Source organism: Takifugu rubripes, chromosome 22 (assembly GCF_901000725.2).
Source record: "Takifugu rubripes chromosome 22, fTakRub1.2, whole genome shotgun sequence".
NCBI classification, from domain to species: Eukaryota; Metazoa; Chordata; class Actinopteri; order Tetraodontiformes; family Tetraodontidae; genus Takifugu; species Takifugu rubripes.
In genome coordinates, this window is record NC_042306.1 from 8,422,808 (window position 1) to 8,450,799 (window position 27,992).

Genomic DNA, 27,992 nt, shown 5'->3' on the forward strand with positions numbered 1-27,992 from the left:
GGTGATTAAAGAAGTAACTAAAATTCTGAAGAAGCATGTGGACTTTGCACTGGCACGCTGATGCTTTTAGTGATGGAACCCAAAAGGCATTCTGTTTGCTGCGTCTGCTAATCTATGACAAGCCATTAAAGATCCATTTAGACAGTTTATCGATCTCTTGCACTGCCGGAAACACGCAGCAGTGACACGGTCACTGCTCTGCGCCGCATCTCCAAACACGCAGAGAGAGCAGGAACAAGAGGCGCTTGATTCCTTCACAGGCAGAGCCCGCGGAGCAGCACACACTCCCCGCCTCTCAGCTACTGCTGGTTTCTCCGTCTTGCCGGACTGAAGAGATCGAACCAGCGCGACTCAGAGAGAAACAGCTGGGAGGGGAGAGGAAACGGAGCACCGGAGATGGCGAGCATCAACATGGGCCCGAGCATACAGCTGCTGCCTCTGGCTCTGATTTGGTTATTTGTGGCGTTTCTGACGCCGAACGTCGGCGGACTGAACGGCGACGAGGACCCGGGCGAAGACAGCGAGTGTAAGATGAAGAGCGTCACCGTCTCCGCGCTGCCGTTTCTGAGGGAGAACGACCTGAGCATCATGCACAGCCCGTCGGCCTCCGAACCAAAGCTGCTTTTCTCCGTCAGAAACGATTTTCCCGGCGACGTGGTGGTGGTGGACGACCTGGAAAACACCGAGCTGCCCTTTTTCATCCTGGGTGAGTTTCCGGAAACAGACTGCGGCTCATTAGCATCCTATTTAGTTGAAGCTTTTATTATTACCACACCGAGGCTGCTTCAGTTAGCTCAGGCCCGGCCAATTTCATATTTACACTCATGAAAGGAAATACCCTGAAACTGCACAAACACTAAATGAAGGGAACGCTTCAAATGCTTTTCTGTGTCAGTCAAGGAAACTTAAATAGTTTAGTAATTGGCATTGATAAGTCATGGAGCGTGGGGGACGTTTTAGACCAATAACAGGCCACACAGCATTTTAATAACACCATTTCTCAAGTCTTGCATGTGTTCATTCAGAGCTGTTTCTAATGGAGATTAACACACGTGCTTCTGTTGGCCTGCTGGTTAACTGGCCACTTTACTCCAGCGCTCCCAGTGAACTCTGTCTGTTCAAACATGCCATTGTTTAGGAGTTATGAAGCTCTTCCAACATTAGACTCAACGGATTCCATGCTGGCTGGACCATACTGTTGTGTCTCTAGAAAACTTCCGGCTCTGCGTTGAAGTCAGTGTTGCTGTCCGTGGTGCTGAATCTTGGCTCTGTTCGGGGTTTTAAAGGTCTCACTGTTGCTCTAGACGTGGACCTAGCTGCAGATTCAGTTCAGGCTCCACCTTAAAATAAGCCTCTCTTTCTTTGAGTAACTCCACCAACTCTTTCCCTTGGGATCAGAACATCGGACCTTTATGAAAATACGGTTTGTTCTACTCTAAAACCCTATTTTACTTTATAATGTTCCTAAAACCTACAGAGGGTTGCTCTGAGCTCATCAAATATCATCTGAAGTGAGACCTCCAGTTTTTATCCTCTCTTAACTTGAATATTGGGTTCACTCCACCTTCTGCAGCCGTTACAGCAGCTTGTCTCTGCAGTGTCAGTATTTTTCCTGAGAACTTCAACGCTAATGTTCTCCAGGTCTTCTGCTCCATTACCTCTGAATGAATGACAGATCTGCTTTTGTTGTCCAACTGGCTCAAAATTTGCTGGACGGGGTTGAGGTCTGGACCAGTCCATTATTTTCAGTGGTCCAGCAGATTCCTGCTGTCGCATGAAGATCCAAGAATAGAATAAACTTTATAGCTTCTGATGCCTAATAATCAGTAGTACAATAACCTATGTGACTATGAGATGATGCACAAACCTATTTTTAAAAATGATAGTAGTTTAAATAAAATAAAGCAGATTCTTTGAAAGTAACATAACTCATATGTTAAATCAGTTAAGCGCAAGCGTTAAGTTTAATTTGTTTCCCTTCTGCAAAACATCTGGAATGCTTGCAGATGTTACACAGGAGTAAATAAGTGCATCACACGATTTGTGGCGCACATCTGCAAAGTATCACACAACCACATTTGTCCATGTTTGTTCCCCCTAGTTGTTTAGATGACGTAAAATACAAACGTTAATCACGGTAATCCCGTCCAGAAGCTGAGCCTCTTTAGATCTGCGTGTCAGGCGTCAGAATAGATCAATAAAACTTTTATCAGAGCAGTCTGTTATGCTAGGCAGCGCATCGCTGCGTACATCAGTCAACATAGCTCCTTCTATAGGTTCTTGTTGAGTTTAGAATGTCTGTTTGTTGCAGCACTACACCGTTCAAAATGCCTTCCATGGCTGACAGCATATGAGTTGATGCAAAGATCACTAGCAACTGTTGTTTATCTTGTTTGTCTCTGTATGTTGTGCTGTGATGAGCTACAGAGGTGTCCAGAAATCACTGCAGCGGGTATTCTGTTTTTAACACTTATATATGACAGTAAATAGTACCCTCCGTGATACTTGTGGCCCTCTGTGATACATGCATTTCCATAAGACCGTGGTGACTGAACTGTTTGTATAATTTATTTAAAAGCCTAATTTATGTGACAGTTAATTCATTATGGGGTTGAGGGAAATAAATGAGGGGAAAACAGAGAGAACAGCCACTCTGTCAGGGCTGGCACTCCGTATTAATGTCTGAATTTGTATCTGACATTTCCTTACATTACACGTCACTGCAGGGAATAATATTTTAATGAAAACTGGCGGTGGGGGGCTCAACACGGTTCCGGGTTTCCAGTGGGAACCCTGCTGCCCAGACACAAACAGTCAAGCGGCTGCCCTGTTTCCTTCATTATTATAGTTGGATTTTGTCCACTGCTGGCTTTGGTTTGCTGTTTCGAGTCAAAAGTATGATGTCACTTTATCACCCACAACTTCCAAACACTCTATAACAAGATATAGTGAAAACTACATCAAAGGAAGTAAACCTACAGCAATAGGGCTTTTGAGAAAAATCAGGAAACACATTCACACCAGTGACTGATGGTTGTGTTGTAGGTGAAAACCAGTTTGGCACTGGGCTGTAGTTTGATAGTGATGGTGAGGATGTGCATATGCAGATGTGGAAGGTCTATCCAGCCACATTTCACTAGTTCAACGGTGTTCAATTGTGACCCACCCTAAAGTGTTGAACTTGACCAGGGATTCGCTTGAACACTAAACACAGGGTTCCCTTTAACACTTGGGTGACTTTTGGAAATGCCTTTTCGATTCCAAGCTGATAAAATTGCATCGGGGACGTTGCTGCACATGAAAGCACAGATTATTACTCTTCATTCTGAAAATGTTTTCTTGTTACTGCATTCTTTATTGGTTTCCTGTCTAATGTGCAATTCAGACTAATTACAGATAAATGATGAATCCACTCTGCTGTTATAATTTTCATCTGTGTTATGGTAATAATCTGCAAATTTGACGGATGCGGTATTAGTTGTTGCCAATATGATTAGCCACAATTACCTGCTTGTCTCTCCGTCACTGTCCTATTGATAGTTTCATTTACAAAATTCCAGCCAGCACGTAAAGCACGCGGTGGCTCTAAATGCTCAGTCTTTGATCTTTAAATGCAGCTTTTGTGACACTGTGTACAGGTGCTGTCCATGTTGAGTCAGTGAACGCAATAAATCCTGGTCGTATCAGCTCACTCGATAAAAAATTCCAATTAGTGGTCAGAGGAACATTCTGCATCCTTATTCACGCCTCAGTGTGTTAATTGACCTGATCATTGCTATCACTGAAATCTCACTGAGGCTCCTTCTAGGTTTGTAGGATTCAGTTATTTGGATTTCATGCACATCCTGAATGCAACAGGTGGAGCAGGAGAGCAGCATGGGGTGACCCTGAACAGCAGTCTATTGCAGCAACGCGGGGGTTGTTTCCCTGTATTTAGTTTGGATTTTAGCTCAACGCTATGACCAAAGTTTGAATCAAATATAAATGTTCAATTTAACTGAAGAATATAAACTGTGACACTAACCCCATTGTCATGAGCATTTACAGCTAGTTTTGCTCTTTATTTCTCAAATATAAGAAAATAACCAAAACAAACACTAGTTTTTGATTCTTATACCCTAACCCAAATCCTATTCTCATTCATCCAATCAAATCGCCTCTTTATTTTATTTAGCATGTGTTACAATCAAAAGTCTTCCAGAATCCCAGGGCGTGAACCCCAACAAGCAAGAGTGGCAAGGAAAAACTCCCCATTAACAGGAAGAAACCTTGAGCAGGACCAGGAAATATGTGGGGACCCTCGTGCTGATGGCCTGGTGGGGAGAGAGAAGGAGAAGGAGGAGGACAGAGGTTCTGGACCCCGGCAACCTTAACCTGTGGCAGCATAACTAAGATGGTAGCTAAAGTAATTAGATGACGCTGTTCTAAATATGATAATTAGTGTGACTAGAATAATGACTGCAACTACAGAATTACTGCATTATAACCTCTCTCAAAGAGGAAGGTTTTGAGTCTAATCTTAAAAGTAGAGATGGAGTCAGCCTCCCTTACCTGGATTTATAGGCTTCCATATGTGATACCCGGAGTTTGATATGGTCTATGACCCACAATCCACCGCGTCTCCTGTAGAGTGGAAACATAAAGATGAAACATGCTATACTGCAAAATCTCGCCCAATTTAATCACAAACCTACACTACCGAAGGCAGCTTCTTAGTCAGTAACAGTGATTTGAAGATGGTAGCTGACTTTAACTGCATATTTGTGCGTGTTTATTAGTCTGGGTCCTTTGCTTGCCATTGATACTCTTTATATCCCCACCTCCCTTTTACAGTTGCTCACATTTTTCTTGCCAAATTGTTTCTCTCTGAAGCTTCTAAGAAGCAATTTGAAAGAGGAAATTGTGTGATTGACAGTAACTATCAGCAGCAGGAGCACAGCCACTCATTAGTGTCAGTAAAACCCCGCTACACTATTAGAAATGGATCCTTTATTGTTGAGCTATAAATTGTACAGGAGGTGAGATATAAAGAAAAGATAAAAATGCCCTCTGGGAAAGACTGTAGCTTTATTTGCTCTGGTAGCTATTTTCACGTCTGCAGATGTTTATTTTGGATTGGAATGAAACAAAAAGGTTTTGTGGTTATTGCAATGGATAGTAAATGCAAGTTATTGTTCCACGATAACAAGGCTGCAGCATGTACTGTGAAATATCATTAACTAATGTAGATAAATGGTTTTATTGATTAGTTTTGAATAACTAAATTGTGTAAAAGTGAGAAGCTCACTACAGATGTTGGACATACATGTCACTGCAGCTCTAAAATAATCATATTAATGTGATTTAATGCAATTTTATTGTGGTCAGGTGGAATACGGTTAAAACATTGATGAAGAAATTCCTGAAGCTTTTATCCCAAGTAGGTAGGAATGGGAAAAGTCTGTCCAAACTATTTAATGACTGATGCATCTGTTGTCTTTAAAACCCATTGATCCTGAGAGTTTTACGGATCACACTGCACCTAAAAGCCACCTGAAAAACCTTTGCAGACCCCAGTTACATATATTATTAAACTTGCTTTTGACAGTGAAATTCTCCATTGTGTCATTGAGGTGAGTTTCCTCTTACCTACATTTTAGTCAGACTGTAGCCATAGTTGAAATGAGACTGCCTTGGCATCCAAGTGCTTCCTGTACCTCTAATAAATATTTAGTTTTTGTGTGAAGAGCATGACATTCAGAGCAGGAGCTGATCTATAACGCACTGGAATCTACATTCGTTCATTGGCTATGCTTGGAAGAAGGCACTCACAGCCACTGCACTCTTTATGATAAATGGCCTCATTGGATGTCATGTTTACGCCACCAAGGGCAACCTCTTAGAACTGGAGTGTGAAATTCATGGACAGGAGCTGGAGCAGCAAGTTTTGGGATATTTTGCAGCTGAATCTGAAGCAGTTAGGAGAAAGAGGAGGCCTCTGATTCTAAAATAGTCTGCTGTAGCAGGTTCAAGTTCAGGGTCCCGAAGTTTGATAAACTAAAAAAGCTTTTCATTGTTGACAACTTTGATTGCATTCTATAGACCAGGGATGCCCAAATCCAGACCTCGCTAAACGCAGATGTGCCAGGTTTTCTGTCTTACCAGGCAGAAAATAGATCGTCTAAGGTAGGTGAGATCCCATGTGAAACCAATGTCTACCTGGTAGGACAGAAAAGGAATTACTTTCAGCTCGGAAGGGCAGAAAAGCTGGCTCAACTGCGGCCTTTAAGATCTGGATTTGGGCACCCCACTATATATGCTCCAGTACATTAATGATCTACTAGAGTTTTCTATTTTTTCCTCTTTTTTGTTGGATTACAACCCCTCAGACATCCCAACAGCTATTTCCACTCGAAACACATCTTACTGTTTTTTTATTTTTTCTGATAATCAGTAGCAGTAATAGATAAGAATCGCATCACTGGTGAAAAGGAGCGCACGCAGGAAGATAAAAAAGTCAGGCAGAACAGGTAGCACACTTAAATACAGATCCATTTTTGTGGTCTCCCACATATCTTGTTGATATAGTTTATTTTTAAAAATGTAACAATTGCCTATGTATATTTTTTATACAACTGTCAGACAGTGGGAGATCAAGGCAGAAGAAAGTGCAATCTGTATGCAGGCTCACAGAGGCCAGTGGGAGCAGATTAGGACAAACAGTCGGACGTTGGCTCGAGAGATTTTTCCTGCTTCTCCTAAGATTAAGGTGTGGTAATTTATGGCACCGCATGAACAGTCTGCCTTTGAGAGTCCTTAAAACAAACAAAATGCAAGATTGAGTAACGTGTGCCCATGAAAACAAAATGTAAACCATATCCACCAGAGGTTCAAAGATGATCTGCTGTTGATGGGAGCAAGCACAGAGGAATGTGGGGAGAAAGTGGAAGAGTCATTTTTTGGGGGGGTTTCTCGCTCTGATGTCCTGATTTCATCAGCCCGGCAGAAGACATACATCTTAATTTGCTACTGTCATCACAGGCTGTCCCCGATCTGTCAGGTTCTCAACCTGCAGGAGAGCTGCAACACACACACACACACACACAAACACGCACACACACACACACACAGGACACCAGTTCAAAGGCAGCACGGTGTTCTACCATCATTTTTTCAGAGAGAGATGCTACTTTTAGGTTTGATGCGAGTGCCACAAGCCAGGTTTGATTTCTCTGATATATGTGAATGTTCCTGATATATTCCTGAGCCAACCTCATCTGTGATGTCAGGATAAAAATGAGATAATTCAGTCAACGAAACATTGATAACATTGAGACATCTGAGGTAATTCAGTCAACAAAAGTTTTGGTTTTTTTTAAAATTTAAATAGTAAGAATTGTGGGTTAATTAGTGGAAACTGCTAGTTATTGCTGCTGATGCGACATTGTCTTTGAGTAAACAGTTGAATATTGTATCCAAGAGCTCTTTGGCCACAGTGTCCTTGTCAATAAAAAATAATCCTGCGGCTCTGCATCACTGTCATCGACCATGTTTAGAACCGGTGTGTCAGCCCTTGGCTTCGATTAACAGACTTTTCTGAGAATTGCCTTTGATCGAAGTATTTAGAGGCCTCTCAGACCATCTTGATTTATCACCCCGGTGAGGAGAAATTCCCGACTGTGTTTGAGCGACTGCTTTCCTTTCAAAGTCTTTTTCCCCCAGTGTTGGACCATTTTTGCCCCAAACTGACAGAGATGAAAAAGGTTAAACATCAATGACCTCTAAATCCATTCAAGACTGACAAAATATAAGTTCAAAGTTCAATCAGGACAAACCAAAATAACTTAAAGAAAAGAACAGTAGTAAAGTCAAATATAATTGCTATATTTACTTCTCTGTAACAAGTGTGCAGCACATTCTGCATCGCCGACATGTTTGTATCCAACATATTGTTCTTCAGAAAACTTTATTGACCATCATGCACCTGTTTTGCTTTATTTATTTAAAGCAAAGCATCTGAATATTTTTTTTTGTTTTGAGCCTGTCAGTATGTGAGGGGCCAATAAAGTTTTTTTTAAACCTGAATCAGAGGGTAGTGGTAGCTCAGCCCAAGTTCCATGGGCTGTTTAAAATTTGACAATCAGCCCGTTATTGGTTGTGAAGTGTACTGTGGGAAATGGGCTTGCAGTGCAGACTAATGGGCCATCTTTGACCCTGACAGTTTTCCAACCATTCATTTTCTGCCACTCCCTTCAAACAATTATTTCTGCTGTCTGAAGAACCACCAGTAAGCCCACTTCATACTTTAGAACCTGACAGTAATATCATGCAGTTTCTCCACCTGTCAAGAAATTAAACCAAATCAGAAAGGTAATGAGAAACCTCAAGAAGGGGGAATAACTGCTTTCATTTCCAGTCATCTTAACTGTGTCTTTTGTGTTATTCTTCCCTTTTATATTGAAATTTCCTCATCTGTTTAAATCTCCAGACAGAGGGCGAGCGTGGTAGCAAGAGTTTATAGGTTGTTTTCAGTCTTTCTTTGTGGCCGGGTGGCTGGCAATAGATATTGATAACCTCAGAGCTCTGCTGTTATGGATCTGGATGCAACTGTAATAGCTTTTCCTTTAACTGCTGTAAAAGAAGAAAAAAATAAATGATATACACTTTAAATGAGTTGAGTAGTACCTCTCAGTTCCCTCCTCCCATGAGAAATGCAAACCCAGGCTGAAATCAATGCAGTTTGGATTGTGAAGTCCGTAAGCCCCAGAGCAAAGGCGCAGCTCCGGTATATATTGGACCATTTACCTTCCACTGTGATCATTTGCTGACTATTCCTTCCCCAATTGTATGTTCTTTGTGTCCAATCCCACCCTGTGCTGAGCTCTCCACACACGAGACTGTCAGAAACGGGAGGCAGCGGTAACTAAAACCTTTGAGCTGTCCCATCGAATGGACACGTCTTCAGTGAGCTCATGGAAAGGCAAAGCCAGTGGATTCTCTCTGAGGATTTCAGCCCCTCTTATACTGAGACCCAAAACCCTTCCTGCTCATTCTCTTCTTCTAACAACCTTGCAGCAGTTTTTCCTTGGAACGTTTTCACGAGGTCAGACTTTAAGTGTGATGGAAGCATCTGAGGCGAGACTCACGTCTTTGTCATCTTTGCCTCCAGCTCAGTCATTTCTCACACTTTGACAGCCACTTTTCCTCATCAATCAATATTACTTTTCTGTCTGAGCTCATTCAAAGGTTCTTCTGAAATGCAGTTTTTAACTCCTAATCTAGTGGATTTTAACCTTCATCACCATCAACATAAAGTAGAACAACAATTTTAAGTTAATCAGTAACTTTGCTGGAGCTTTTTCTGTATTTACTTTTTATAGTTGTAATTGTTTTGGACTTAATTTGCAGAATAATATATATGTGTTTGTGTGTGTCTGTGTATGTGGATATACATATACTGTTTTATTCAGGCTGTATACACACAGTGGTGATGGATGGATGGATGGATGGATGGATGGATGGATGGATGGATGGATGGATGGATGGATGGATGGATGGATGGATGGATGGATGGATGGATGGATGGATGGATGGATGGATGGATGGATGGATGGATGGATGGATGGATGGATGGATGGATGGACTATTAAAGGATAGTAATAAAGTATATGTGAAAAAAAGAGAAAACCTCTCAGATCACTTAGTGGAATTGACATGATATCAATCAGACCAGATTAAATAATAAAACTTTAAGGTTCCAGCAGCTTTTAGGCTAATTCAGTTTGAAATAAATGAAGTCAAAGCTTGGATGGGTTTGAATCGTGACGGTTGCGAATTGTTGATCATCTGAGGGGTGTTGTTCAGGCTTGTAAGGTAGGAACTTTCAGACATCTATGTCTCCCTGCTGCGGCTTCTGACCTTTTTATGTCAGTCTCACAGGCTGAACCAAAGCTTTTAGGATCAGTCAGTCCCAACTCAAACCAGGGCTCAGCTTCTGTCCTGTTGGCAACTCAAAATTAACAGCAAAAGAGGTCAAGGATGAAATGAAAAACCAAAAACATTCCCCCGTGACCTTGATGCATCATATATTGAACAACGTATGAGTAAACAAGAGTTTACAATGACATGTCGGACTCATATGACAGAATTGTAGCAGGATCATTGAATTAAAGACGAATATAAATACTTCATGTAATGTTTGAGTTTCTTGCACATGGCACAAACAATACTGAAAGTGCCACGGCAGCTGTCTGTGAAAGTGCCACGGCAGCTGTCTGTGTGGATAACCAGAGCCTTCATCGAGACTGACAGATAAAACACATCTTTTGACCTTTATGTCTGATAAAAGAAGACACCAAAAGGTCAAAGTATAAAAGAAAACATGAACTTAAGACTGAGCTAAGACTGGACTCTGTTGGATAAAGCCTTCTTCTATTCTTGTAGCAGCCATTTCCTCATTTGCACAACCACAGAGGGCTTGTTTCACTGCCCTGAGGTACATCAGCATCCCTCATGCAGGTATTGATTTGTCTCCCTCCTAATTGTCAACTCAGTGACAGAGATTATGACAAACATCACATTATCATACATTTTTCATTAATAATATACCACATTATCATTCAAACAAGGTCTTTTGTAATTTAAAAGGTTTTCTGAACATAGCTAATTAAAATGTCCCTGATTGGATGAATAGTAAACTGAATCTATAAATCTTAACAATAATAAACCAAACCCACATATTTCTTTGCTTTTTGTGTAACTTTTGAATGAATGTACACAGATTTTGTCTAAGAATAATAAAATAATATGATATAATGAAAATGGTGTCAAGTGTGACATTCCTATAATTCATTGAGGAGTCCTGGTCGAGCATGTTAAACGCAGTTGAAGGAGCTGAAACTTTAAAGCTGGTCAGGTAATTGGGAATTTATGGCTTACACAATGTCATTTGGAGCCTGCAGCCAGTGTCTGGGCTGAGGCAGACAGCTGTGTGTGGGGTGTGCAGGCCCGATGGGCCATGTTGTTGAAATATTTACATGCCCATCAATTTTCATCTTGTCAGGGATTGCTCCCTGGAGAAGTGTGTCTCCTATAACCTGGGCATGAGGTGAAAATAGAGCCTATTTAATGGTCAATGGACAGTGACATAAACTACAGAGGAGCTGAGATGAATTCCTGTTTATTTAAGTATATACAACTGAATCACTGTTAAATCATCCCAGACAAATAACAACAAAGATTTAGCAGATTAAAGATGGCATTTTTATTCCATTATTAGCCCAAAAATATATATTATAGTTCAAGTAATTAATGTCATTGCGTCTGTCTGTCTGTCTGTCTGTCTGTCTGTCTGTCTGTCTGTCTGTCTGTCTGTCTGTCTGTCTGTCTGTCTGTCGTCAGCACGGTGTAGAGCTGCCAGCCCCTGTTGTTTAAAAATAAAGGTTGAGTCAAGCTTCAGCATGTCTGCCACTCATTGTCACCCAATTGACAGTGAAGAGCCAAAGATACACACATGTGTGTGTCTAAATACTTTATCAGAGATCCAAGCAGAGTAAATTGTCACATGCAAACAGAGCTCAGCAGTTTGCCTCCATGTTAACAGATCCTCTCATGTTTGTTGCAGTGAGATAGAAAAAAGCCACTGGAAGTGTGTGTGTGTGTGTGTGTGTGTGTGTGTGTGTGTGTGTGTGTGTGTGTGTGTGTGTGTGTGTGCGTGTGTGTGTGTGTGTGCGTGTGTGTGTGTGTGTGTGTGTGTGTGTCTGTTCCCTAAATAGGGTGTGACATTAAGCTGATGATTAAACCTCTCAAGGGTGACAGGTGAAAGAAGCAAGAGACAACTGAGCAGGGAGGCACGACAGCTGACATGAGGAAGAGGGGGAAAGGTGACAGGAAAGGAGGAAAGAGGACTGACGATGAGGAAGAAAGTGGAAAATAGAAGATGGGATCAGGGAGCGAGGGAGGAAAGGCAGATCTGCAAACACCTTAAGAAATAAACAGGGCTTCTTTCCCGTAGTTATTCTGGTTATGGTATGTAAACTGAATTGGGTGGAAATTTATGCACTATGTCATCATAGTACAATCTGTTTAAAAGACACCACTATTTAAATTATGAATACTACAGCGGACAAGTGTGGATGCTCAAATTTACTCACTGCTGTTGGTTTTTAATACTTCGTCACTTAGCAACGAATAGTAATTGCACTTTTTTTTAAATTATGTTTTGTTTTTCTAATAAAAGATTTGAAATAAATCATCCTGTAGCCAATATAGCCATATACATTTTAGCTGCTATTTGCTGAATTAATCAGTGTGTGTCCTTTAAAAATTGGCCACTTGTCTGACTGACTTATGCCATGTTTGTATTTAAAATAGCTAATCATCTAAATACGTTGACTGTGCTGAATGCTAATGATGCTGCTTTATTTATTTTATATGCAAATATTTGCATATAGAAACCACGCGTGACCTTCAAACCTAATAAAAGGAAGATCATAAAATCGTATGTTGTATGCTGTCTTCCCTGCAGAGATTCGTAAACAGTCTCCTTACACCTCTGAGTCTTTCATATTTAATAATCATCTGGTGCTTCTGTAAAAGCAATAATCAACAACTCGCTAATGACTGATAAAAATGGTGACATTAAAGTCCTTAATTAACTACAAAATAGCAAATAATGTGAGTCCTCTTCAGCTACGGCAGCTACACTAACCATAGAAGCTAACAATAAACATAAAGCTAGTAATGATGTGGCATTTTTATTCCCGTGAACTGCTAATTTTAGGTCTTTTAATAAAAGCTACATGTAGCCAATCACAGCAAAGAGATTCACAGCGTTCATTAATGCTGCTATTCCCTGCATAGCGCTCTAACTAAGATGTACGCACTAACTAGGTCACTTGAGCCAATTCCCCATACATCTAGTGAATAGGGAATAGTTAAGGAGTGTGTGTTTTCACACAGCTCAAGAGACACAGCATCTCAATAACAAGCAAATAAACTGATTTGTCTTCAATTGCTCAGTTTATTTTCTGCATTTAGTTCTTTCGTTTGTTGATTCATTTAGAAAGTCATCTGAAATTAAGACTTGCTGCTTTGGCTAGAACTGTAATCATGTGGGTGGGCTATAGACTTACCATTTAAAGTGTTTGAAGGTGAGCAAAAAACAAAAACCCCAACAAACATCACTGTTTCTGCTTTTGATCTCTGAAAGCTGCTGGCACAGCTCAAATTACCTTCCGAGCTTTCTCAGGAGACATCTTGCTGACCGGCCAGCTTCGGCCCAAACAAAAACACTCCCAGTTTGTGCACATGTGCAGAAACAAAATCCATTACTTCTACTACACTGTTCATCACCTGCATCTACAGACTATTTCTGACCATTGCTTACTGAGCTTTGCAGTTAGACTTGTTCTTTTGACATGTGGCGACAACATCATGACAAAAGTTTAAAGATGTCACACTGGGGCAGGTTTAGCATCGATGATGCTCAGGGAGCGAAATCTTTCTCGGCTCGCAAACTCCCAGAGGGCTTGGCAGAGCTTGCATGGGTCCCTGAGTTCCTCTTATAAGGAAGTGTGTGTACACCAGCAGACCTGTGATTGGTCTGACTGCTCCTTAAGTCCATCTGCAGGAAAACAAAGTGTTTGCCATGTTATGATAAACGTCAACGTCTCTTCTGCTGTTTAACGCACCGTTGTCTGTTGATGTGGACCGTCCTTGTCAGCCACATACATTTAGGTGATGAACAATCTGTCACATTTGGAACTGCTCTGATTCTGGAAACTCACAGGAAACACAGAGGACCGTGTGGAAAAGTCCCTGTAATTAGTTCAAACTGTGTATCGATGACTGGAATTCACACAAAAACATTATAGTTGGACTAATAAGGAATTTAATTGTTGTTGTTTTTTAAAACTGCCATCATCAACATGTATTAATATCAGTAAAATGAATGCATACAGTGAACTCTGCTTTAGTGACATCGCCCATTTCTTCACATTTAGTTTGAGTTATTCAGAATCTGTTTGTCACCAGCACAGAAGCTAACAATCACCTTTTCCGCTGTTTTTGTCCAGTGTAAACGACCAAAAATGTGCACACCATTTTTTTTAACCTTTTTTTGCATGACAGCGTTGTAGCCTGATGAAGAAACAAGGGAAATAAATGTGTTTTGTTAGCTTCTTTTTCCCCCTATACAGATAGATGATTTGCTCTCTAACTGCATTTTTAACGAATGCATTCCTCGGGGCAAATATGACTCATTTCCCAAGAATGACCCCCCCCCCCCCCCCCCCCCCACACACACACACACACACTCTATCTGTCTCTCTCTTACTCCATCTGAAGAGGATTCAAGTTTTACTGTGACACTTTAGGCTTACTTCACATTCGTCTTCATTACTCCTGTTATTTGCCCCACATTTTGAATTCACATTTCTAACATTAAGGCCACATGCACAGCAGCCTCGACAGTTCCACAGCTCCTCTGACATAAAGTCATCTGCCAGAAATAGGGAATAAAAAGGAAATGAGCGAAAAAGGTCCAGATAACTGATCACACCGTTGTCCTGTTTGATTAGAGGAAGTACAGCAGGAATTATACACGTTGGTTCTAAAGATAAATATGTAGATGAAGTTAGAGTACATACTGTATCTGTTTGAAGTTTACCCAGAAAAATCACCCTGATGGATGAAAAATGACTTGAAGTGTCTGTTCAGTACATCTTAGTAAGCTTTAATCAAATGTCTATTTCTGAGCCCTTGGCCTAGTTGCTGCTTTGCTTTTTGTTTCGCAGCTGATTTCTAATTTTACTCCAGTCCTGTTGGATTACCTTCATCTACTTAATGGCTTCCTGATTGCATGTCGAGTTCTTCTGTTAGCTTTATTAAAATTTAATTTCTGCAGTAATTAAGCAAAGCGGTACTTCTTTTCTTCAGGGGTGCTCGGGCTGCTGAGTTATAGGCGCATTAATTAGACGTGATGGTCTTGTAAATAAAGCAAGCTGTGGTTTAATTGCAATGCTGGCAGAGTGTCCAGAAAGAACGTTGAGGGATTGTGTCACATACAATAGTTTCCCGCGGGGACTCAGAGTAGTGCTCTCCTCTGTTAGATGATTATTTGATCCACCAAAATAATCGTGTCTTTTCTGCCTTCAGCCTTCCTGGAACTGACAATGATTTAAATGTGGGAGTGCACATCTGAGGTAGAAACATTCAGCCAACAGGCTCGGCTAAAAAGACAAAACAAAACAAAAAAAAAAAGTGGCGCCGAGACGAAATGTTCTGCTGTCGGATAAAACCAACAGTATTCGAGCTTCAGTGCTCGAGACGGGTCGTCTGTCTTTTCTTCTCAGGGCCCAGATGGTAACATCTGTTTACACCTGTGGCACATGTGCAAAAGCAGATTGATAGATTTAACAAAAGCGACAGAGATGGCAGTATATGGCAAAAAAATCACAGGTTGATTAGAGACAAGCCCATAAATCATGGAATGTTGTCATTGTCCAATGTGTGTGTGTGTGTAGGTGTGTGTGTGTGCGCAAATGCTATCTTTCACAAATCAGATAATACATTCTATTGGCTTTTGCTCCGGTTTGATGTGACGTTTATGTGAGGAATTCATGCACGTGAGTCCACAAATTAGAATCAGGAGGCAGACACACAGGGGCTCTCACACTAATCTTTGTGGGACCACATTTTTCATCTGCCTGGCAGCTGATTCAATCAGGACCTCTCCTTCCAGCCCTCTATATTAATTCTGTGGACAGGAAGTCTTAGGAGCTCCTGGTAGATAAACAGGAATGGCCTCCACATTTTTCTGCCCCGGCATTTAAGCAGCCTAATGGCCGTATGCTTTGAGACCGGCAGATGCGCACTTCACCTCTTTCCAACGAAATGCTGTCCATCACCAGCAGACAGCTGGGGCAGATCACCCACATAGAAATACATTCAGAAAAAGTGCTTCCGTGGCGTGATGACGTTAACAAAGTCTGAAAACATTCATACCGCATTCTTCTAAACCATTACACAGTATGAGCCAGTTTCAAAAACACCTCCTCCAGCATGACGGAACTGAACAATAGACTTTTCAGTTGCTCCTGACTGCAAGATGAACCTCGAGATTCGTTTAAAATCCGTCTTGCGCTCACGTCCACCGCGGGAAGTGCAGGTTTCGAGCACGTGGGATGCTCGGCTTGACGGAGACATGTGGCATTACTGAAGGAGCGAGGAGGCATTATGGAGGGAATTATAAAGACAGCCTGACAGACAGGCACAGCGTGGCGTTCCTCCAAATGAACGTGGAGGCACCCGCCGCACGGCTCATCCCCGCAACATGATCAGAACCTTTGAAGCTTTTCGAAAGCGCGGAGCAGTCCGGGAGAATCTCTTCAGCGGCTCGGAGCACAGGGACGCGGCAAAATGCGCGACGTGATAGCATGTTTTGAACCGTGAAAACCCGCGCTTTGATGAGATCCTGGAGTCACGCCGCCGTCCACGCTCGGCACCGGAGCAACCAATAGATGTGAAGTGTGAATAATGATAGTAATGACGATAACGATCTCCGCCAGGAGAGGCAGACTCACATCCCATCAAGACAAACACGATTATCAATCCGAGGCCTCTCCACAGCTTTACAAGCTCTTCTTTATCATGTTATGAAGTAATCAATAATCAGTCATTTCAACTTTTCCTTGTTAGTGTGGCAGATTGGGTTACAGACTGTGTAATATGCTGCTCTGGTTGTAATTACACTGTAATTACGCCAAGCGATCAACCTCTACTGAAGTGAGCCCGGTCCTGCTCAAGGTTTCTTCCTGTTAAAGGGGAGTTTTTCCAGCCACTGTTGCTTGTTGGGGGTCAGGCCCTGGGATTCTGTAACGTGGAGGCACCCGCCGCACGGCTCATCCCCGCAACATGGTCAGAACCTTTGAAGCTTTTTGAAAGCGCGGAGCAGTCCGGGAGAATCTCTTCAGCGGCTCGGAGCACAGGGACGCGGCAAAATGCGCGACGTGATAGCATGTTTTGAACCGTGAAAACCCGCGCTTTGATGAGATCCTGGAGTCACGCCGCCGTCCGCGCTCGGCACCGGAGCAACCGATAGATGTGAAGTGTGAAAAATGATAGTAATGACGATAACGATCTCCGCCAGGAGAGGCAGACTCACATCCCATCGAGACAAACACGATTATCAATCCGAGGCCTCTCCACAGCTTTACAAGCTCTTCTTTATCATGTTATGAAGTAATCAATAATCAGTCATTTCAACTTTTCCTTGTTAGTGTGGCAGATTGGGTTACAGACTGTAATATGCTGCTCTGGTTGTAATTACACTGTAATTACGCCAAGCGATCAACCTCTACTGAAGTGAGCCCGGTCCTGCTCAAGGTTTCTTCCTGTTAAAGGGGAGTTTTTCCAGCCACTGTTGCTTGTTGGGGGTCAGGCCCTGGGATTCTGTAAAGCGCCTAGAAACAATTTGGATTGTATCAGATGCTAGATAAATAAAGATTGATTGATTGATTGATTGATTGATTGATTGATTGATTGATTGATTGATTGATTGATTGACTTTTCAAATATGAGTAGTGATAAAACTAGATTTTGACTGTAAGTTGAAAGGAAACTTTCTGAAAATGAATTTTATTTCATGTACAGTCATCACATATTAGTCTTTAACATGTCTATACATGTGTTTAAGTAATGTCTCTGGTTGGTTTAGGTACCCTGATATAGCAGAATAAGTGGTTGCATGATTTTTTTCATAGAGATTTAACCTTGAGTAGAAATATGCAGGATTATTGAAGGTTTGTCTAATCACTGTGGACAGGGAGCAGGGTAATGAGCTGCTAATGCTACAATAATGGTCTTTTTCTGTGGTTACTGACTCCGCCTCATACAGGATATTAAACATTATCCTGACTTAATGAGCCAGTTCCTTCTTGACCTGTGGTTTATTGTACCCACATTTTGTTAGAACACTTGTCATCTTTTTTCTCCCCCTTTTCCAGCCCTCTTTTGCCAGTTTGAGAAGCAGTTCCACATAAGTGAGAGAATGGCCAAGCATTGTTCTTAAGAAAGTTCTCCAGGTTAATTCAGCCTCTCGGCGTAGAACTCGTTGGACCAAAGGAGGACAGATGCATTTATCCCTTGAGTTAGGTGAAAAGACAAATCAGGTTGTCATTGTTACTGCTTTTGAAAGTTCTTATTAATGCCATATAATGAAGAGTTGTTTTATATCACTTTGTAGAATCTATGGCAACTTCATAATGTCCTTATAGCAGGACCCTGTGTGTCTTTATATTGGGACATATGCACATATGGCCTCAGGGCACTAAAGTGGAACATTGTGTATTTACTGAGCAGCAGCTTATTGATAATGTCCAGATGCATCGACCACCTCACAATCAGTGTCCCACATATTTACTGACAGGAATGGCTTCTTTTCTCCACATATAAAATATTTGAAATTGGATCCTGCAACACTTTGTTGTGTTTTACAAAACAAATCACACAAATACAGTAGATAAACAGACTTTGGGCTATAGATCATTTCTAATCTATTTTAACTCTTTTCAAAATACCAATTATTGTCTTTTTTTTCTAACAGGCACTATCATAATTCCCCTCATGCATGTAATGGAAGTTACCTGATAATTCCAGTAAACAAATAGTGGCTGCAGTTGTTTATTGGAGTTATCTACACAGCAAAGTTTTTTGTTGAACTTTGAAACTTCAGACCAAAAGCAATTAAGTGAGTACAGAGATGATGATATTGCCTCAAAGTGCTGCGGGTTTTACTAATCACACTGTGGATTTGTTGTGTCTCTCAGTTATTTGATTGGTTGGTCATTATGGGATATCTTGAACCTGCTGTTTGCTCACTGAATATCTTTTCTACCCTGTTTACCTGTTGGGAAGAAAAGAGATGCTTTTCTATTTATAGACATAAATAAGGGCCTCTATATCAGTTTTCATGTTCTACTGAACTTTTTATGTATATTTCCTGTATTAGAGACTAAATCTTAGTAAAACTTCTGTATGTATTAATGGTATTCTCATATTCCTGTATTTGTTCTCTTTTTCTGCCTTAATCATCAGATCCACTGATGGTTTTCAGCTCCTTATTATTGTTTAAAACAGTCATCTAGAAGCAGATGTAAAAGTGAATCTGTCCTCACACACTTTTTAAGTTACTGTGAACTTTAAAAACATTTTAAAAAAGTCTGTAAATTGATACATATCCTCTCTAAATGTACCTATGCAGGTAAGATACAAGGCTAAAGCTAATGTATTCCACTCTTACCCCTAAAACCACCTTAACCCTCAACAGTCCTAAGGTACAAGGACCCTCCAAAATGCCCTCAAATCACAAAAATGTCCTCGTTTTCTATTAGAATGCAAATTGTACACACACAGCCACCCACCCACACACACACACACCCTTCTGGTTTCCAATAAATAAGATATGCATTCTGTGGTTTGCCATCCAGCTGTGAATTGGAAGCATTTCCATTTTATTTTGTATCTGTTTTCTATTTTCTGTTTGAAATTTATGCCACTTTACGTGTCATTATAGTCGTGAAAGATCATTGTTGAACAGTGTCAGCAGTGGGTGCAGCCACATCTGTCTCAGCACAGATGCTCATAACTGAGATTGAAGAGGCTCACAGCATCTTTCTAAACTGTTTGCACTTGTGTTGCATTTTTAATTATGGCCCTGCTGTTGGCAACTTTCCGTTTTTTTTCCCCTTTGCATGCCATAAATGACAGAATTGTTAAGATTTTATTTCATACTCACAGTCTTTGGGAAAGGAGGAGGGCAGACAGACAGGGCAAAGTGATAATCCAAATCTAAACCATAATCCCCAGATAGAGAAAAAGACTTCATGGATAATCCAAGCGCGGAGGGTTTGGGAACACTAGGAACAGTCCAGGACATGAAAACACAACCATATAACCATGTACTAAACAATCCTTACAGTCAAGAAGGTGAGAACGAACAGAAGAAGATGCGCAGAGGAAAGAAAAGCTGAACACAGGAACAAAACCATCGGCCAAAAAACCGAGCTGAACCAAAATCAAAATGAATAGAGTTATGAAAGTGACTGATGCTGACAGACCAAACGACAAAGCAGGAACTAAACACAAAGTAAAAACAGAAACCTCAAAGAAATTATTCTAAAAAAAAAAAGGATGCATCACTGCAGAGAGAGCGAGCAGACAGACTCACACTAGCACCTCTGGAGAGTCACAGCCGCTAAACATTTGGCTAATTGCTGAAGCACATTAGCACTTGTTCCTCATGGTCATCACCGATGCACATTAGCATCACTTAAGATTTGCTCTGCTTTACTTCAACGAGTCCAGGGGTATCTGGGTTACACTGATTACTGAGCTTTGCTCCCAATGCTCGGCTCCGGTTCACGTTTGGAATGTAGCGAAATTAAAGAATAAAACACCTCAAGGACAAAGTGTTGAGAGCCGTGAGCGTCTCAACACGCAGCCTTTGAGTAATGTGACTTCATTATGTTTGTAATGTCATCAGTCTCCCGACTGCTAATGTCCACCTGATGTAAGCTAATGTGCTGATTTATTTTCAATGTGGCACTTAAGGAAAATACATTAGATGTGTTAGTATGTTCTGACATTGTGACACACGTCACCGGTGACTTTATTGCTTTATCGTCCTGCGCAGGTTATATGGTGGAGGCAATAGAGGTAGAGAATACAGTAGAGTGGGGTGGGTGGGAGGGACTCGTGTAGGGGCCTCTGAGCTGGGAAAAACTTGGGATTCTATAATTGTAAAATAATAATGGGATTATATTATTATAAAAACAGAACACCATTTTTAAAGCCCCAGGCGGGTGCTTGGGGCTTTAAAAATGGTGTTCTGTTTTTACTCTTCTACTACATTTGCTTTCTTCAGCGGTGATGTTGTGCTGTCTTTACATTTAACCATAAGTATTTATGTTTATACAGCGAAGATTGAGCGAAATCATCTACAAATCCACTGATTTCTGAAAGGAATTTTTTTCGTTCCCTGTGTAAATATAGTGTAAAAATATATGGGCATACTACAGTTAGAGATATTTTGGGGGGAAAATAAGGGATCCACAAATTAAACCTAAGTCTCTGTACATCATATAGTTTCATGGACTCAACTACTGGGGAGAGCGCACTTAGCCCCAGAATGCTATGCTGCGGAGACCCAGCACCGAGCAGAGCTGCGGTTTCGCCAACAGTACCAGCCAACAGAAGGGCATGGGATGGTGCTCTGAATGTTGGCAGAGACACGACTATTGGGGTGTCCTAGCCACTAAGCTAAAAGCTAACCTCTACAAAAATCTGCTTCCATCCATCTTCCTGTCCAGCATTCACTCCCTGGAGAACAAAATGGATCTTCTTCAAGATGAAAACATGACAGAGACATACCTCAACTCATCAATCTTGGACGACGCTGTTAGCATCAAGGGACTTACTACATTCTTGTGCCGGCAGTATCGGCACACTTAACAGTAACTCCCGATAGGCTAGGGGCATCAACAACAACTTTACATCAACAACAACTGCTGTAATAATGCAAGGATTGTCCCCAGACATTGCTCAACAGCCATTGCCCACTTGACTCTAAATTCCCGGGGAGGTTGATTTAGTTTCTATCGCTGCGGCGCGCATGCCCCCCGGCGCTAACACATATTAGTGTTCATTGTTGCTGGGGATAAAAACAGTCCTGCCTCACTTCCACCAGCATGTACATTTTCCAAACAAGGGAGAGAACACATTAACTAAGGTCAACTCCAATATTAAGGATGCATTCAGACCAGCGTCACACTGTCACCTTGGCTCTTTAGACTATTTAGCTGGTATGCTAATTCCTTTTTACAAGCGCCTGCTGTTAAGAGAAAAATCCTACATTGAAGCAGGTGATGTTGTGGTCTGAGGGGGTGGAGGCACCACAGGACTACTTAAGTGCACGGATGGGAATAAATGACGTCGGTGTGAGGAAGAACGCCGTTGCCTTGCCAACCAGAAGCCCTCAAAGACTATTGACGTACTGAAAATCAATAAAATGAATAACAAACTTTGTGATTATACTAGCAAAACACCACAGACATCAGGGATAAGGTGGCGAGGTTTATGGGTTGTCACAAACTACATTCACAACAGGGTGCAGACTCATGTTTTAGCAGATATTTTTAACAGTGCACCATATTTTTCTGCACTATATCTCATCATTCTTCATGACTGCCACCGTCAGTGCTTAAAAACTCCAATTACATCAGTCAGTGATCACCGGCCGTCACGCTCACCCTCGTTACGCTGAAGTGCTTTTAAGGAGCACATCAGCTTCAGACCCCTTCCAGTTTACCCACTGCTCCACCAGCTTTTAGTCTCTTCACCGAAAGTTTTCACATCTGGGGAGGAGGGACACCAATATGTGGAGGCCACCCTTAATTATGCTATATCTGAACAATTGCTATACATTTAATTATATGTCCTGCAGAAATTAAGTTAACTTTAAAAATCCTATTTTAGCGATTATATAACGTCCACTTAAACTCTTGAGTGACAATGTCGGTCAAAGCAAAAAAAATCAAACAGAATAACACGTATAGATATAGGAAATGATACGAACATGGTTACACAGGAGTCCGACATGATCCAGGATGGACTGATTCAGTTTATTTCTCTCTGTCTAATATCTGTTTTATCTTTTGAATATCTGCCATTTCATAGAGGCCTGGTTGCACAATATATTTCTCATTTATTGGAAACCAGAAGAGTGTGTGTGTGTGTGTGTGGGGGGGGGGGGGGGGGGGGGGGGGGGGGGGGGGGGGGGGGGGGGGGGGGGGGGGGGGTCTAGATGGAATTTTTGTGGGATTTTTTTTTTTTTTATGGATTAAACTACTAATTAAAATCTGATACTTACAAGGGAGGATAAAATGGACCAGTGGACATTTAAAGGCTTGAAAAATGTTTAATTTCATTAAGAAAATGAGCCATTGCTCCTTTTTTAGGCTCATAATTAATTTCGACAAGCTGAATTTCTTATTTTTCATTTTTCTAACATGACCTGAATCCTCATCTGGCCTTGATTTGATTTGACTTTGGGAGTTCTTCAGATTTAGCCTGATTTAACCCGGCAGAGCAGATTTTATTTGATATTTTAAGTGTGGATGGAGATTTCCTTTAAAATATTTTGTGTTGAATGCGGAGTGCACCCTAGAATGTGTCACCAGCTCAGTGCAAGGCCCTGGGTGCACATTTGGGGTTCAGTACCTTGCTCAAGGGTACCTTGGCAGCGCTCTGCTAAGAACAGCATGAGTCCATAACTGTTGACTGAACCAGTCAAAAGAACGCCCTGTTTCTGTCATCTGGTCTGTCATTGCCTCACAAATCAAACATGTCCAACCTGTTCTCCAACCAGTACAACCAGTAGCCAGAACAAGTCCAACCAATGTGACCCTGACAAATGTTTCCCCACAGAGGTACCTGCTTGATGAGCATCTTAACTTTTAATTCCCCTGGACTGCTCCACCTCATTTGATCAAAAAAGATTCAAGAATATTGAATTGAACCATAGATGTAGTACGGATGATGCATTTCCTGCACCGTTTTAATGGAACAGGGAGCTCTGTTGCTCACATCCGCACTCTGCGGACTGATTGGGCATAGCAGCAATGTAAATTATGGGAAAAGGAATTTAAAGTTAAGTTCATTTCTCTTGTATTTGCTTTTCATAATTAGAATGAGTCTAAAAGGGGGAAATAATGTGTAGCTGCCGGGGCTCCATGGAGAGCAGGCTTGTTTCAATTATATTACGCAGTCATTTTGGGTCCTTTTTTCACGAGAGCGATGACAATGAGTGTTCTGCATCTGGGAAGTCTGGAAAACAACAATCATTCATAATTTGAATATGAGATCTGCAGCACAGTTACTGTTATTGTGAGAGATTATTTCTCCGACACACAAAATCCATCATTTTGACTTTTGCTGTGAAATATAAACAGTTGATGATTTTAGTAACTTGCTTCATTTTTATATACTTTTATATTGAACCAATCTGTTAAAAAAATCCCCTAAATATGCTATAAGATTTATTTCTTTTTTGTTAATGTTTGTTTTTTTCAGGTGCTCCATCGCATTTTTTGGTCCAATCTTAATCACCTGCTGTTGTGTTTATCATAATGACTTTGTTGATTAGCACTGCTTACCAGTTTGTAATTAGCATTTGCAGATCTGTCAAATTTTAATTATGTTTTCACGTTACACCGCGCTAACGGTGCAGGTATAAAATGAACCCTGTGGTAACTTTAGCTCCAAGCCTTTAGAGGATTCCTGTTAAAACATCTTTTGCTGTAACTGCAGGCGGACGATTTTCTCTTTTTAGTCACTCCTTCAACACTTTAGCACATTATATCCTTATGACCTGTAAAGTGGCCATTTTTCTGCTTTATTGTGCTTCATTCTCCTTAACTGTCAAATAATTCCTATATTAACTGCATGAATGAGTGAATCCATTAACTAATTACCCAAGGTGCTTTAAAATTCCATTTATTTATTTTTTTATTTATAGCATTGTCCAAGAGATCAACGGGTTTGCTGCAATGTTGTGGGGCAGTTAGCTGCATGAGCCAATCAATCAGCTTCTCCACTGGTGATAAAGTCAGTTTAAGGTTTGAAAGCCTTCTCAATTTAATTAAGGTTTTGACGATTTGAAACAAGACAAGGAAATATCATTGAAGATAGTTTGAATGTCATTGAGAACACATCATTTTAAAACATAATATTAAAAACAGGAAGATCGAGTTTTGTTGTTCCGGACTTCCTAAAATGAGACTAAATGCTTAGTTGTTCTTTCCCCTGATATTTTTTTAAAGCTAGCCAGCAAGCTACTGAGCTACTTTGTGCGAAGTGTGTGATCATGTAGGAAACAATGAGGCACTGAATGTGTGTAATTATGCCCTATTTATGCAGCACATTAGTTCCAATATGTCAGAAAGTTCTTTTCAGCCATTAATCAGTGGAATTTGACCGCTGTAGTGTAACTGACTGGATTTGTGTTGAGGAAACGGCTGATGTGAGAGAAGCACACAGATAATTAAGGTAAAATCCGAAATTGATAAACTTTAAAATTCAATAAAGCAGTTTAATGTCTCTGAGTTACGATTCTTATCTGAATGTATTTTACTGATCAAAGGAGTCCACTGTAATGATTTTATATCAATGTTATTAATAAATTGAATAACTGGACCTTCAGTTGGATGCTTAATCTGCCACAGAGAGCAACTCTCAGTCTCAGCAAGAGTAGAGCAGCAACCTCGTCATCACTCAATCATTAAAGGCATTTAAAATCAAGTCAAATTATCCGTGCTACTATCCCATGGTCTCTGACTTGGGGGGAGTCGAAGGTTGTGGGAAGGATTATGATGGTGAAGCAGGTTTGTGAATTAAGCAGCGGTGGGGTCCTGGTTCTGCTTGGCTTCCTGGGGGATTTGGAATTATATGTGTTGTTTGACGGGGGTTGAGAATGATGGAGGTAAGGTAGGTGTGAGTGAGCCGAGACTTAACGAGGAGTTTGGAAAAAAGGCCATTGTAGATGTTTTCAGTGGTGGAGAAGAAGCATGTTGGATGGGATTGGAAATTTTGGTGCAAGAGAAGGCAGATTTGGGAACTTTGTTGACATTCCATAGGAAGATGACTGCAAAAGGATACCAAGGTTGTGAATGTGTGAGGAGGGATCATGCCATTGCTGTCAGTAAAGAGGCTGATGTTTGGATAATTAGTAGGTTATTACCATAGATCATTTGAATGCATCCACAGTTCTGGTCCTGTCAGGACGTAATGTGAGTGTTAGTTTAAGGATCGCAGTCAGTCAAGTCAGTGGAAGCTGCTAATGGCTGATTGATGGATGGACTGACCGCACCCACAACCATTTCTTCTGTAATGCGGGGGCAATATTTTCAGCACCCTGATTTTGCAACACCGATTGGCAATATATTTATTCCTTTGCCATGGCAACCGTATGCGAGAGGACGGAAATGATACAAGTCTGCCTGGAAATTCACTGGTGAATGTTATGTCGGTTAGTGGACATAGTAGTTTATATAATTTATATTGCATGTTGGTGCACAAATGATAATTAACAACAGGGTGCACCAAGCGCCCCTATGGGCAGCCTGCTGCCTCTATACCAGTGGCCACCCACCATTGCCAGTGCCAGAAGCCTCCTAATCAATCACACCGTCCTCCTCTACGGATACTGTGGTTGATGGCATGAGGAGGTTTCAATTAAAATTAGTGCTGATAATAATCATTAGAATTTAATATTCACCACTTAACACCTTGAGTTTCTGGGTTTGGAAAGCTGGATCATACCTGGAACCCAGGCGGGTATTGCTTTTGATCCAAACCTTTATTGATGAGCCAGTTGGTCTGGGACTAAATATGTGTTTGATGTTTAACCACGCATCTCGTAAAAAACATCATTACTTCGCTCCTCGTTTGCATTTTCCTGGCTTTGTAGCGTTTGACTCCCAAGAGCTTTGATATCATCTCACTTTGTTCCAGTTTTGCTCGTTTTCAAATGTTCAGTTTCTTCATGTGCAACCGACATTGCTGAGATGAATCAGTCAACGTACGCGACTACACTTCACTGACAACGGCCATGAGTGACCATGAGCTATGAGTTTTCCATGACTAGAACTGTGATTATGGACCGTAGAGAGAAATGTCATGGAAGGACAGGAGACTGGTCCAGTATGGTGGGGAAACTCCTCCTACACCAGGCAATGGAATCCAGAAGTGGCCCTAGAACACAAGGGACCAAAGAAAAGAAAATAGATGATTGTTTACAGTCTTTACCCAGACATCTGCTATTTATTCAGACTTTACATTTATTATGTATGGACTACATGTGTGTCTGGGGATAGTGGATGATATGAAGAACTAAACAAAGTGGAGTAATTGCTTGATTTTCCATCTACATATTGTTGTTTTATTGATCAACAATTGGACCTAGGGGCTCCTAACATGCCCCTGTACCATCTTCTAGTAATTTTTGCCAAATCACTGTTCTTTAATACAAACTCTGACCTTGAAATGTGGAGTTTCTCTGATACTTAACGCCCACCTTGGCCTCTCACCAAGTGTTGAGACCAGCACGGATGAATGTGGCGTTTAGTTCAAAAGAATATTAATGTCAGCAGTCTCTGAACTACGGGGTCAGTCCAGCCATTAGATGTCTATTTTAATACTACTGATGTGAACAAAAGCTGGTTTTGTGTAAACTGTTTTTTGAAAGGTTTCTGTGCAGTTTCCAGCATCATCATTCATACATCTGGTACTATTTCACTGTGTGAATTTCCGCAAGGCAGAAGTGACCTGGCCTTTTCTTCGGAAACAATACCTCACAAAGTAGACTTTTTGCTCTACCTGGATTGGTTGGCTGTAAGTGATCTCTTCATACTGTTTCATCCATGGTGTCCACAAACAGAGACCTCTCATGAGTGAAAGAGGTTGTTTTTTTAGCTCCGCTTTGTCAGAGCTCACACATTCTGTGTTGCAGTTTCCCTGCGAGATTGGGTTAAATGCTGATATCTATCAGCTAATTTGCTAATACTTGGGAGAGTGGAGATATATTATCCATCATGTGTGTTTTTTCTTTGTCCTTAGATGGAATCTACATAATCTACAGTTATTCTGAGTGTGGAACATTCATCGAAATCTAAAATCTTTACATTTATTTTGGCAGAAAGAGTTATTAAAAATCCCCTGGTTGTGTTTGATTTGGTGCAGTGGTTTTCTTAAAGTCATCAATACTTGGTGATACTTTTGCCAAATACATGTATCTTGTATATATAAAAAATAAATCAAAATTGAACTACATATTTAGTTCAAACAAGATTTAATTAATGTGTGCAAACATTGAGATTCACCTAAACCCAGTCTGCGTGTGACCAATCAGATCCCTGGTCATTAATTCGGAACTGTTTACTCATGTATGATCCTCACCA

General features: G+C 41.1%; 1 protein-coding gene across 3 annotated transcripts in view; it reads left to right on the forward strand.

Annotated features, from left to right (window-relative positions):
• The first annotated feature begins 236 nt into the window (after nt 1-236).
• The window catches only part of astn1 (astrotactin 1), a 254,474-nt gene continuing 226,718 nt past the window's right edge, over nt 237-27,992 (forward strand). The window contains exon 1 of one of the 3 annotated variants that reach the window (XM_029830837.1): nt 237-706. In XM_029830837.1, the coding sequence (XP_029686697.1) occupies nt 397-706 (310 nt within the window). In that variant the 5' untranslated portion in view covers nt 237-396. The remainder of the gene's footprint in view (nt 707-27,992) is intronic. The other 2 variants (XM_029830838.1, XM_029830836.1) reach the window with 2 other exon arrangements.